The 11,113-nt window shown below is 37.4% G+C and overlaps 1 protein-coding gene across 1 annotated transcript; it reads left to right on the top strand.

The window, feature by feature from the left end:
- The first annotated feature begins 6,637 nt into the window (after window positions 1-6,637).
- Window positions 6,638-9,473, top strand: mnx1 (motor neuron and pancreas homeobox 1). The gene is made up of 3 exons (XM_031292803.2): window positions 6,638-7,239; window positions 8,032-8,192; window positions 8,665-9,473. The coding sequence occupies exons 1-3, from the start codon at window positions 6,756-6,758 to the stop codon at window positions 8,950-8,952; spliced, it is 933 nt and encodes a 310-aa protein (XP_031148663.1). The 5' UTR covers window positions 6,638-6,755; the 3' UTR covers window positions 8,953-9,473.
- Window positions 9,474-11,113: the final 1,640 nt, after the last annotated feature.

Raw genomic sequence — 11,113 nt, 5'->3', positions numbered from 1 at the left:
ACAATGTCAGGGAGCTGGTTGGACAAAAAACATGCCAATCATATCCGACTTAAACCCGCCTCTCACCTAGATGCATTGAGAAGGTTCTGTGACCAGTAATTTTCAAGATTAAAGAGGAACTCCACATTATGTTATTGGTTTAATAATCTATTTTATTGTATTTGCACTGTATACATAATCACATAGATGGCTGTTGGTGTATAATGTTAATACAGGTGTTTTTTCCAACAATACATAATACACTTTTGCTGCTCAAAGCTAGATAGGCTAAATGCATCTCCTTGAAGTTAAAGGTTATAGATAAAACTATAGAAAATAAATGGAAGGACTGTTTATTAGTGAGCCTTTTGAAAAATTATACTCTGGGGTGTAATCAAACATCTTTGATGGGAGTGCCCACACCACACCAGTGACACAGTATATAGGACTACCCAATCATCTTTTACTGACTCAAGAAATGGTTTCATAGGACCTTCGTTACACAGCTGAATAACCTATTCATAAAAACCACAATAAAATGTTAAAGTTAAATAATATTTACAGTTGACAAAACAATCTCACCACTAGGGCTTTTCTAAAGCTTTCAAACATACAGTATCACACACAGTAGATGGAGTTTGCTTGGTTGTCATGGAACTGTAGATGTTCAAAATCCCCTTTTCTGAGGAGTTCAGAGACTTCTAGTCTATGTTGGCCAACCAACATTTAATTAAATTTACATTTAGCCTATGTAGGGGAAATGTTGATTCCAAATCACTGAGTTTTGATTTACCATATTTCATTGTTCATCTGAATTGTTGCATATGTGGAATAGTAGTGTGATATTTATTTCCATCAGGTGACCAGGAACATTTTCTTCATCATTAATGCATATTTACTTTTTGAAATACAGATAACTAAACTAGTCAAATACAGCCCAAACAACAATGGCCTGCCAGCCTAGGGGGAAAAAAACAAAACCACGTGAATTGCTCAGCAATGCTGCTGTTTTTATTTGACAGATTGTGATCCCAAATTTTGATAAATTAAACCTATACACTGTAAACTGCTGCTTATCTATGTTAAGTGGCTCATATACATTTTAGTGTTCCTGCAATGCACTGGACTGATTATTTTATTTGACTAGGAATAAATTCCTTGTGTGTTTATCTTCTCACAGTCCTTCATTACATGTGGTGTACCTCAAGGCTCAGTCCTGGGACCAATAATCTATCTCATACTTAACAAGCAGTGATGCCAGTAACGCATACTCTAATCTGACCACTTTTTTCAGTAACGAGTAATCTAACGCGTTACTATTTCCAAACCAGTAATCAGATTAAAGTTACTTATCCAAGTCACTGTGCGTTACAATTTTTGTCATTTTCCTTAGTAAAAATATATATTTTTGCTTTCTTCTTAGGTCTCGGGGAGTGAAGTCCCGTATGCGACAAGTCACGTTTTCAGCATGTGGACAGTTCACTTGTACCACGCAGCGACACAAACGTAAACAACAATGGAGGGAGGAGAGAGATGCGCGTTTTCTAGATGGAAATACAGTCACTATTATGAGTTTGTGTCAGCTAAAGACGGCAATATTAAGGTTAGTTGTACACTCTGTGCTGGTGGCGACAAAGTGCTATATAGCTACAAAAATACTACGTCAAATTTGAAGAAACATTTGGAGTCGCAGCACTGCAGTCAAACTTACAGAGCAAGTCCCACCAGGTGGTGCGAAGCAGAGAGCAGGAGGTCCCCCACCACCCAAACAACAAAAGCTGGACTTCGGTGCAAAACCAGTAAGTGGGGGAGAGTTGAAGAAGTTGATCGGGCAGTATGTTGTAGAGGAAATGCTGCCCTTAAACACGGTTGACTCGCTCGCTTTCGTGCCATAATAAACAAGATCCCTACTACTGTCAATGCCGACCTGCCTCACAGTAAACCGGTTGTCATTTTTATGTTGAGGCTGTGGGGGTGTTGTCGGCAGTTGCTGAATGTAACTAATAAAGTAACTTGTAGTCTAACTTAGTTACTTTTAAAATCAAGTAATCTGTAAAGTAACTAAATTACTTTTAAAATCAAGTAATCTGTAAAGTAGCCTAACTAAGTTACTTTTTCAAAGTAACTGTGGCAACACTGTAACAAGTGAAAATTACATCTCTTGCCAATGTTACGCTGATCTCACACACAGTTTTGCCGTTCAGTCCAGGGGAGTAAGATTAAAAAGACTCTGCATAACTGTTTTACCAATGTTATGTTTACACTGCCCTAATAGCTCCAGTATATTGGGATTGCTACAGCAAGGCTTAACTGTAGAACTATCTAGGGGTGCATGATATATCGACTCAATATCGTTATTGCGATATCACGTTGCGCAATATTATATTGAAAGTGTTGCAATAAGTATGCTATATTTTTTATATTTATTTTTATTGTTTCTAATATGTCCTGTTCTGTAGACATGCTTTTTATTTATTGTTTTTATACTGTACAACCAGTAAAACATGTCCTGTTCTGTAGATATGGTCGTTATTTATTTATTCATGTTTTACCAGTCCAATATGACTGTCAGTTGAAATAACCCTTGTGTTGTAAGAAAACTTGTTTTATTTTTTATGAATCTATTTTGATGCGTTTTCCCATAAGTTTAGTAATTTTACATATGTTTAAAAAATATCTAAATTAATATCGATATCGAAATATTCATAATCGATATTGCAATATCACATTTTGTCAATATCGTGCAACCCTAGAACTATGCTGTATCTCCTTTGTTTAACTTTCTCTTCACTAGTTGCAAACATTGATTTAACTTATCTTGCTGAACTTTTGACCCCTTATGAGCCTGCACACAGCTGGAGGTCTCGGATGAAAGTAGCCTGTTTCTATTATATTTTCTTTTTCCTTATTGGATTTATCAATTTCTTCCTATTTGTATGTTGTTATGTTTTGTGCATATGGAAATTAAAACAAATATTTTATGGCATCACTGGTGTGATGGTAATTCATTAGTGTTGTATTTGACTGATCTTTCTTTTTTAGCTATCTTGATTTCGAAATTTGTACGTTTGTTCTGAAAAGTATTACATACACATACACATAAAGATGATAATATGATAAGTATGATGATTATTATTAACAGCAGTAGAAGAGGTATTCATGTTTATATTGGTATTTATATATGTCTGATCTCATGCAAAAGTCAGTCTTCAAAGATCTGATTCCAGCCAAGACTTTGCTGAATCATCATCAGTTTTCACACATATACAAAGGTTCTCATGTATATTAAAATGGAATCTAATACAATAGCTCTACAAGAAAGCCTAATATTTCTATTTTTTTTAAAATGGGATGGACAACATATTAGAAACATTTTTTAAAACAACAACACAGGCCACCACCATTATAAATCAATACCTTTCTGACAAAGAGAAAACAAAATCCTCTACAGTCCAGCTTCCGTGCCTCTGCCGGGCTGGTTGTTTGACTAATAAAAGACCTATAGGGATGCATTCATTTCTTCATAGTCCTTCAATAATTTCTGTCAAGATGCATTCAGTGTGACTTAAAAAGTGAGCTTTTTGTTAAAATAAAACTGCAGGAGATTCCCAGATCCAAAAATGTTGACATAATGGTCAAGTCAAACAGAAATGAGTGTTTTAATATTACAGATATTTATTTATTTACTCATTATGTATGTTTTTTTCGGAGTTGCCTTTGGCTCATTTTTATGGGAATTAAAGGCCATACTAATATAGCAATTTGCTTTATGCCTGTTTGATTTGATACTGATTCAGATTTTGTAGTAGCCTACTATATAGGATACATATTTTATTATTATCATTGTTGCAGTCTTTACTCTGCTTATCAAAAAACCGATGACTTATATCATCTGGCTTTTTATTGGCTGAACGAATAAAGGCTTTAAGGGGCACAGGCAAATGGTTTCATCAATAAGATGGGTCCACATACTGTAGGCTTACAATGTTGAAGGCAACGCAGGTACCTACCTTCCCTTCAAAGTGTATTGATAACACGCTGAGACAAATCAACCAGCAATATCGACTTTCATAAAGATCAAGATGTTTCTTTCAGATAAATAAGTCTATTTGCTGTAATTATCTGACATTGATATAGTTTTTATCCTGACAGAAATTATGCAGCCAATGGGATGTCAGATAGAAAAAAAATGATTATGAGCCACAAATGTTTTTAAAAGCATTTTTTACACATTTCATTGAAGCGGCCATTTGTGCCAATGTAACCGAACGTATGACATTAAAAGAGACAGTGCAAATCCCTTTAAATTGCCTTTTCATAATGAACACATTTACCGAAGGTAATTAATATATAAACCCGATTTGTCACTTTGATTTGTATTTTAGTTAATTGTGAAAGTAATTACAGAGCAAATTAACAGCTTTCAGGAAAGACCAGGGTTTTAGGGTCCGGTTCCATCTTGGGTGCCTTATTAATTTTCTCTCCCCTAGATGTGATGAAAAGGAGCGATAAATCTGGGTGATCGGTGAAGGCCAATACTAAATGGCTCCATATTTCACCGCTACTTTAATAGAAATATTCATGCGGGCCCCTTAATGAAATTAAACCGGCGGTGGGGACAAGGCACAGCTCAGGCGCATGGCGAGCAAGAGTCCTGCTGTTATAATAATCTTGCAGGAGAGGCTAATGCATTTCATTGATGAGAGAACTTCAAAAATAAGACTTCTGTTTTTGCGACTCATTTCGACTAATTGTCCTGAGGTGACGATTTTTATTTAGCCCTTCACTAATATCATAATATTTTGAATATGTTGCACGCCCCCTTTCACCTCTCTCATGGCTCTCAGTGTGTCCAAATTATGATTTTTTTTAAATCATAATTGAGATCAAAGGTCAATGTAAAAAAAGTTTATTTCAGGAACATTTAGGACAATTTGTCAAAATGTAAGAATTGGAGCATCTAATAGCCTATTTCTGGGAATGTGTCGTGAGCATTTGCACTATTTCACCATGAATAAGTTAAAGTGGCAAAATATTAATAGCGAATTGACTCTCTCTGTCTCCCTTCCTATTTTTTTTACAGGCCCACATCCCAGCACCCACATCAATCTCCCCGTTATCATTCTGTAATTGGTCATGATCATCAAGGTCCACAATTAAATGGCGATCCTTTACTTGAAAACTACCCGGTGACTTGTTGATTTCCCCCGAGCAAATAAACGTCCCAGGAGCGCGGTTCGCTGATGAATTGACAAAAACTAATCAGCTTTATTGGTAGACAGGTTAAGGGCAACTGGGTGTCAATAATTCTCATTTTGACCTCCTCTTCCATTAACTTTAAGTGGCTTATTAGACCGAAGTCACCCAGAGCCACGGGCCTATTAGCTACATCTATCTCTCCTCATCACACTTCAGGGCTTTCTTTCAATTACTACATTTTATTTGCTGCTTGTTGCTCCCGGATTGTGCCAATTTCTTGTCCATAGTGATATTTTTGATTTAATAAGAAACATTCCAACAATATTTTCAGTATTACAGGGGCAAAATTGTAAGACTTATTAGAGAAAACCTCATCTTTAATGTGGGGCAAAAGTCTCAAAAACAAAACTTTTTCAGCACGTTTGCTTGTACATCATGTTAGAAGCAGTGAGGATTCAACCTAATCATTTTGGTTATACAGCTCCATTAACAGACCAGTGTGCGTCTGTCATATGGAGAGCGACAGAAGGAGGGCTTTTACTTAAATTTCCCTGTTGGCCTCACAGAGTGCTTCAAGATGTTCACTTTTACGCATGCCTCCTTTTTTTTTTTTTTAACACACTACACATTTATTTTATTTGCCATCTAAATTCAATAAGTGAAGATGAGCCTGATAACCTAACACATCACCTTACATGTTAAGACTAAACATTCACTTTTACATTGCTGGATTAAAATGTATCCAAAATGGATTTGCCTGTACTGTCATTTAATATGTCTTATATTTGTTTTTTTCAGGTTAAAGTATATATATTAAAATATCCTCAGATGATCCGAGAATCGAAAGATCACCCCTCTTGTTTAAATTCAAGGCAATTATTGACCTGCAATAGCATATAAACAATGAAGAGAAATTATTTCGACAAATTGCATTTTTCATATCAATTAAAAATAAAATTGTAAAATAAAATTTTTGGATTTCTTTATTAAATGTTTTATATGATGGCCATTCTGGAGTGCTTGTGGCTGCCGGTGTTTAATCAGATGTTACCTGCTCCTGTGACCTTAGTCAAATGGATTATGTATAAGCTACAGTAGCCTATAAACCAATCCCCTAAAATGTACAACACACTTTCTCCTGTAATCATAACACGAATGAAGTCCTTATTAAGTCACCGTGGAAACTTTTACTCCATAACCCACTGTTAGTGAATTATACAGGCAATACGCTAGGCAAAAACAACATCCAGTTACCAAAAAAAAGAGTTTTATTTCAAACGTTTGCGTCATTTTCCTGTAATAGCATATATATATATCATATAAAAGCACTAACGCAACCAACACCATGCTTTACAATGATTAGAGCAGAGAGGCGTTGTTGGGTCCGTTGTGACGCTTGGGACAGCCCCCTGCAGACGGCTGCACCAATCACCTCCATCTGAGAGGGATTAAGTGTCACGCTGAGCTCCTCTCTCACACTCCGGACCACATCATAACTTTTAGGAGGTGGGGAAACGGCACCGACTTCTCCTTCGTTTACGGTAGCAGAATCGAGAAGGACGCGCACCGGGGGCCCAATGGAGAAATCTAAAAACTTTCGCATTGACGCTCTTTTAGCAGTAGATACACCCAAGGTGCAGACCTCTCCGCTTGCGCTTGTCACTTCCCTGTCCTCTTCCTCCATCCCGTCGTCTGGAAGTGTGACAGCCCAGGAGCTGAGCGCCGAGTCTTTACGCACTGAGACGCCGTCTCCCCCGAGGATCTCCAACTGCGGGTTGATTCCTAAACCAGGTTTCCTGAACAGTCCGCACAGCATGGTTGGATTACATCCGCAGAGTACCGCAGGGATCCCCGCACAGGCTCTCTACGGCCATCCTATGTACACCTACTCCGCAGCTGCCCTCACAGGCCAACACCCTGCCCTGTCCTACTCCTATCCACACGGCTCCCATCACCACCACAGTGATCCCATCAAACTGACAGCCAGCACCTTCCAGCTGGACCACTGGCTCCGGGTCTCCACAGCCGGGATGATGCTGCCCAAAATGTCTGACTTTAATTGTAAGTAGCTGTTTCAGTACAGAATGTTCTGTCATGTTTTGCCCTTTTTACTCCAAATAAATACATACAAATATTGTATAGCCGTTTATATAAAGCAATTATACAAGGCTGATCTAAACACGTTTGATAGTACCCAAACAGTCTTCTTTATGTGTTATATATTTTCTAATAAATATTATTAATAAATATTGTAGGCCTACATGATGCTGCTCATAGACAGAATCCGTTACTGTGCTAAAGACTCGGATATAGAAAGGCATGCCTTTCTTATTTTTTTTAAAAAGAAAATCGGTTCTTGATGGCGCACTATTTCCCTCACATATTATAATCGTCTGAATGAAGAGGCTGTCATAGAGTGATGGTTTTTCTAAGAGGAACTAAAATGGACAGATAATGGACAGTGGGAAAGTAGCAGAGGAGTGTGAAACCCACAGTCGACATGCTATTTGCTCACCAGATACTGCCTTTTTGTTTCTGCAGGTTTTAACAGATTTGTTCAAAATGAAGTGGCAAATAGCTTCTCTATGGGGATATTCATAAGTGGACGACCTTGTTGCTCAGGGAGCACATATATGTAAAAAAAAAAAAAAAAACATACACCATAACAACATAGGGCTGCCAGCGTATACTGATTCTGACGATTGCCTTGACGTCTTTGTTTATTTTATTTTCAGCTATAAGCAGGATGTTGGTTTTTCACATTAACTTACATATAGTTTATGCCAGGAATTCATCATAAAAAAAAGTATATTGTAAAGGTGTATGGTATTGATGTTTTGATTTTTCTTGCAGCTCAAGCTCAGTCTAACTTGCTTGGCAAATGCAGAAGACCAAGAACTGCATTCACAAGTCAGCAGCTGCTGGAGCTGGAGCATCAATTCAAACTGAATAAGTACCTGTCACGACCGAAGCGCTTTGAAGTGGCTACGTCCCTCATGCTGACAGAAACTCAGGTGATATTTTTTAGCGATGACATATTTATACCATTTTAGTTCACCTAGGATTTAGAAATGTTTTTTAATGCATTTAGTTAGGTTTCTATTCTGAATCTTGGCTTTATTTATTTTTCTGAAAATAATTGAGAAATTATGATTAAATCTCATTTCTTTTGATCCAGATGCATCCTTAATGTTCTAAACATAATCTTATCTCCTATCTTTCCAATGTTTCAACTGTATAAAAAAAATAGCATGGGCAAATGGCAATTAGGTCATTTTATTGTTTGATTGAAGGGATTAAAAAAAATATCAATACTAGATTAACTAACTCAAACATGTTCTCAGTGTAGGATAGTTGTAACACCGCAGAGGTCAATGCCAGGTGGTCTGGTGACCTTTACGCAATCTTTACGCATAGTTACGCGCAGGTAGCCTCCTTCTTTATATGTCTAAACAAACTTGAACTAAATTATTTTCCTTTCCTCAGGTTAAAATCTGGTTCCAGAACAGACGCATGAAGTGGAAGAGAAGTAAGAAGGCCAAAGAGCAGGCCGCCCAGGAGGCCGAGAAGCAGAAAGGCAACAAGGGCGGCCAGGAGAAATCTGACGGACTCGAACAGTCGGACTATAAGAGCAAGACAGACTCAAAAAATGGCAGAATAAGAGACTTTCGAGATAGTGATGATGACGAAGGCGATACTTTCCTGTACAACTCGTCAGACTGCTCCTCAGACGACGAGAGGAATCACACCAGTGACATAAGTCCGCAGCCTTGAAGCTGAAGAAGGGCGAAGGTGGCGATCTCCATTTATAATGACTGTGGGGGGGCATGTAATCCAACCTCTAATCATTAATTAGCAATTTTTTGTCATGAAAAGAATTACATTTAGGTCAAGAATAGATATGTGTGTCATAAACAAGCAATAAAGCAGGATATTTAAGTTTTATAATAGGAGCGTCATTCAGCACCCTATAGGTAAACTGTGACATGCTGCATGGTTTATATGCAAACGCTGTAAACTGGCTCAGGACTTGGCAATCTTTCCCTGCTGTGATGGTTAGTTTGTCAGCAATAACCTTTCAATAATATCCTATAGCCCACACAAATAGTCCGCTGCCATATGTCTTATTCTGACCTTATTTTGTTCTCTGTGGTGTTCCGTATAGTGTGTCATATCACGCTGAAAAAAAATGTTATGTTTATTTTTCTATACTGTATTTATAAAACGGTCATACCAGTGCATGCTAAATTATTGTTTAGCGTTTCTCTTGGTGCAAACAATGTGAAATAAAATGTTTTTATATAAAACTCAGTTGGCAATTTGGCGCAAGACGTGCTTTTTTTTTTTTTTTTTTTTAAATATAGTCAATTGATTTACGAGCAGTGTTTCAGCGCAGATGCGAACACAGGCTCGTGTTTTTCTCCTTGCTCAGACAGGTCGGGTCATGGGAATTACTGTTAATAGCGCTGTCGGATCTGTGCAAACGTGCAGTGAGAGCAAACAGCGAGTAGGCAGTCAGACGGAGGAAACATTTCACACCACACTAGCAATGGGCTCGCATTAATAAACCGTTTAAACGGCTTGTTGAGCGACAACTTGCCTGCTCAGGCACTATTTTCAGGGCTGAAATCATTTGAAACTTATTTAGCCTAGAGCAGCACACATAAAAAAACATATAAAGTGTTAGGTTTTTAAATTGCTAAAAAGGGTTTTTAAATAATAATCTATAACTATGTTACTGGCTCCAATAACCTACATGTTGAGTGTCCAAATATAGGCATAGTCTGTCAACTCTTATTTTTCCTGAGCCCATAACACAATTTACATACAGTATGTGTAATGTTTTTAATTTATCAATGTTAAATTATTTTTGGTTTAAAATCAAGAAGAATGTCTCATTATGTTTTTATTCTTAAATTAAGACAATGCAAGTTTTTGCAGAAGACATTCTTGATTTTAAACCAAAAATAATTTAACAATGATAAATTAAAAACATTACACATACTGTATGTAAATTGTGTTATGGGCTCAGGAAAAATAAGAGTTGACTTCCTCAAATGCAAACAAAACATCCCATAAGCCTAATTTTCCTACCTACACAAAACATTTATTTATTTAGGCTGTGTTATTAACCAATATGCTGATATCTAATACGATCTTTCAGCCTAGTCTTATATTTAATATCCGTTGATTACCAATGGGCTATAGGGTCAGTTTAATAACTCATCTGTACATCATGGGTTTACACGATGCATCAGTTACCTTACAGAAAATAGTCCACAATATGGTCCAATACTTGTCAACATTGTTCCCGCGGTCAGCGTTAAACTATAGCAGGGGTTGACTGATTATGTGCCATTTGTAACAGGATTACTGAGTGATCTGTTGGTTATCTTCAGCTGTTTGCTTTAGCTTTAGCAGACTAAATCAAAGTTCAGCTGAGGGTCAAACCCAAACAGTGTACACCAGGTAAAGAGGATGGAAACCTTACTGGCTCACGGCTGCAGACAATGGCCAGTGTATGGACTGCACAGTGAGCCTATTGATCCACTATCTCCAACTTTTAACTGACAAATTCTTAAGTTTCTCTCCCAGTAGTCTCCATAATTTCTCAACAAAACCACAGAAAACCACTGCTACTCAAGCCCAAAGTGTATTTGTCGTTATGTTTCTGTTTTGTTTTGAATTTTTTTGGGCATTTCTGCCTTTATTGGATAGGAAAGCTGAGATATGAAAGGGGGAGAGAGAGGGGGGAAGACATGCAGGAAAACAGTCACAGGTCGGACTCAAACCCTGAACCTTCTGCGTCGAGGATTAAACCTCTGCATAAGTGCGCCCACTCTACCAACTGAGCTAACCGGCCACCTTATGTGTCTGTTTTTGTCATCAAAAACAAACACTGAATCTTAAATGTAATTAAAACAACTCTCCCGTC

This window comes from Sander lucioperca, chromosome 23 (genome assembly GCF_008315115.2).
Source record: "Sander lucioperca isolate FBNREF2018 chromosome 23, SLUC_FBN_1.2, whole genome shotgun sequence".
NCBI lineage: Eukaryota > Metazoa > Chordata > Actinopteri > Perciformes > Percidae > Sander > Sander lucioperca.
The sequence above is the reverse complement of the archived record's forward strand: the minus strand, read 5'-3'. Positions and strand labels throughout refer to the sequence as shown.

What these genes read in the sequence shown, in the direction of transcription:
- mnx1 (XM_031292803.2), top strand. Translation starts at nt 6,756, where the DNA reads ATGGAGAAATCTAAAAACTTTCGCATTGACGCTCTTTTAGCAGTAGAT. An exon ending in CAAAATGTCTGACTTTAATT is followed by an intron (nt 7,240 to 8,031) that starts GTAAGTAGCTGT and finishes TTTTTCTTGCAG; the next exon opens with CTCAAGCTCAGTCTAACTTG. An exon ending in TCATGCTGACAGAAACTCAG is followed by an intron (nt 8,193 to 8,664) that starts GTGATATTTTTT and finishes TCCTTTCCTCAG; the next exon opens with GTTAAAATCTGGTTCCAGAA.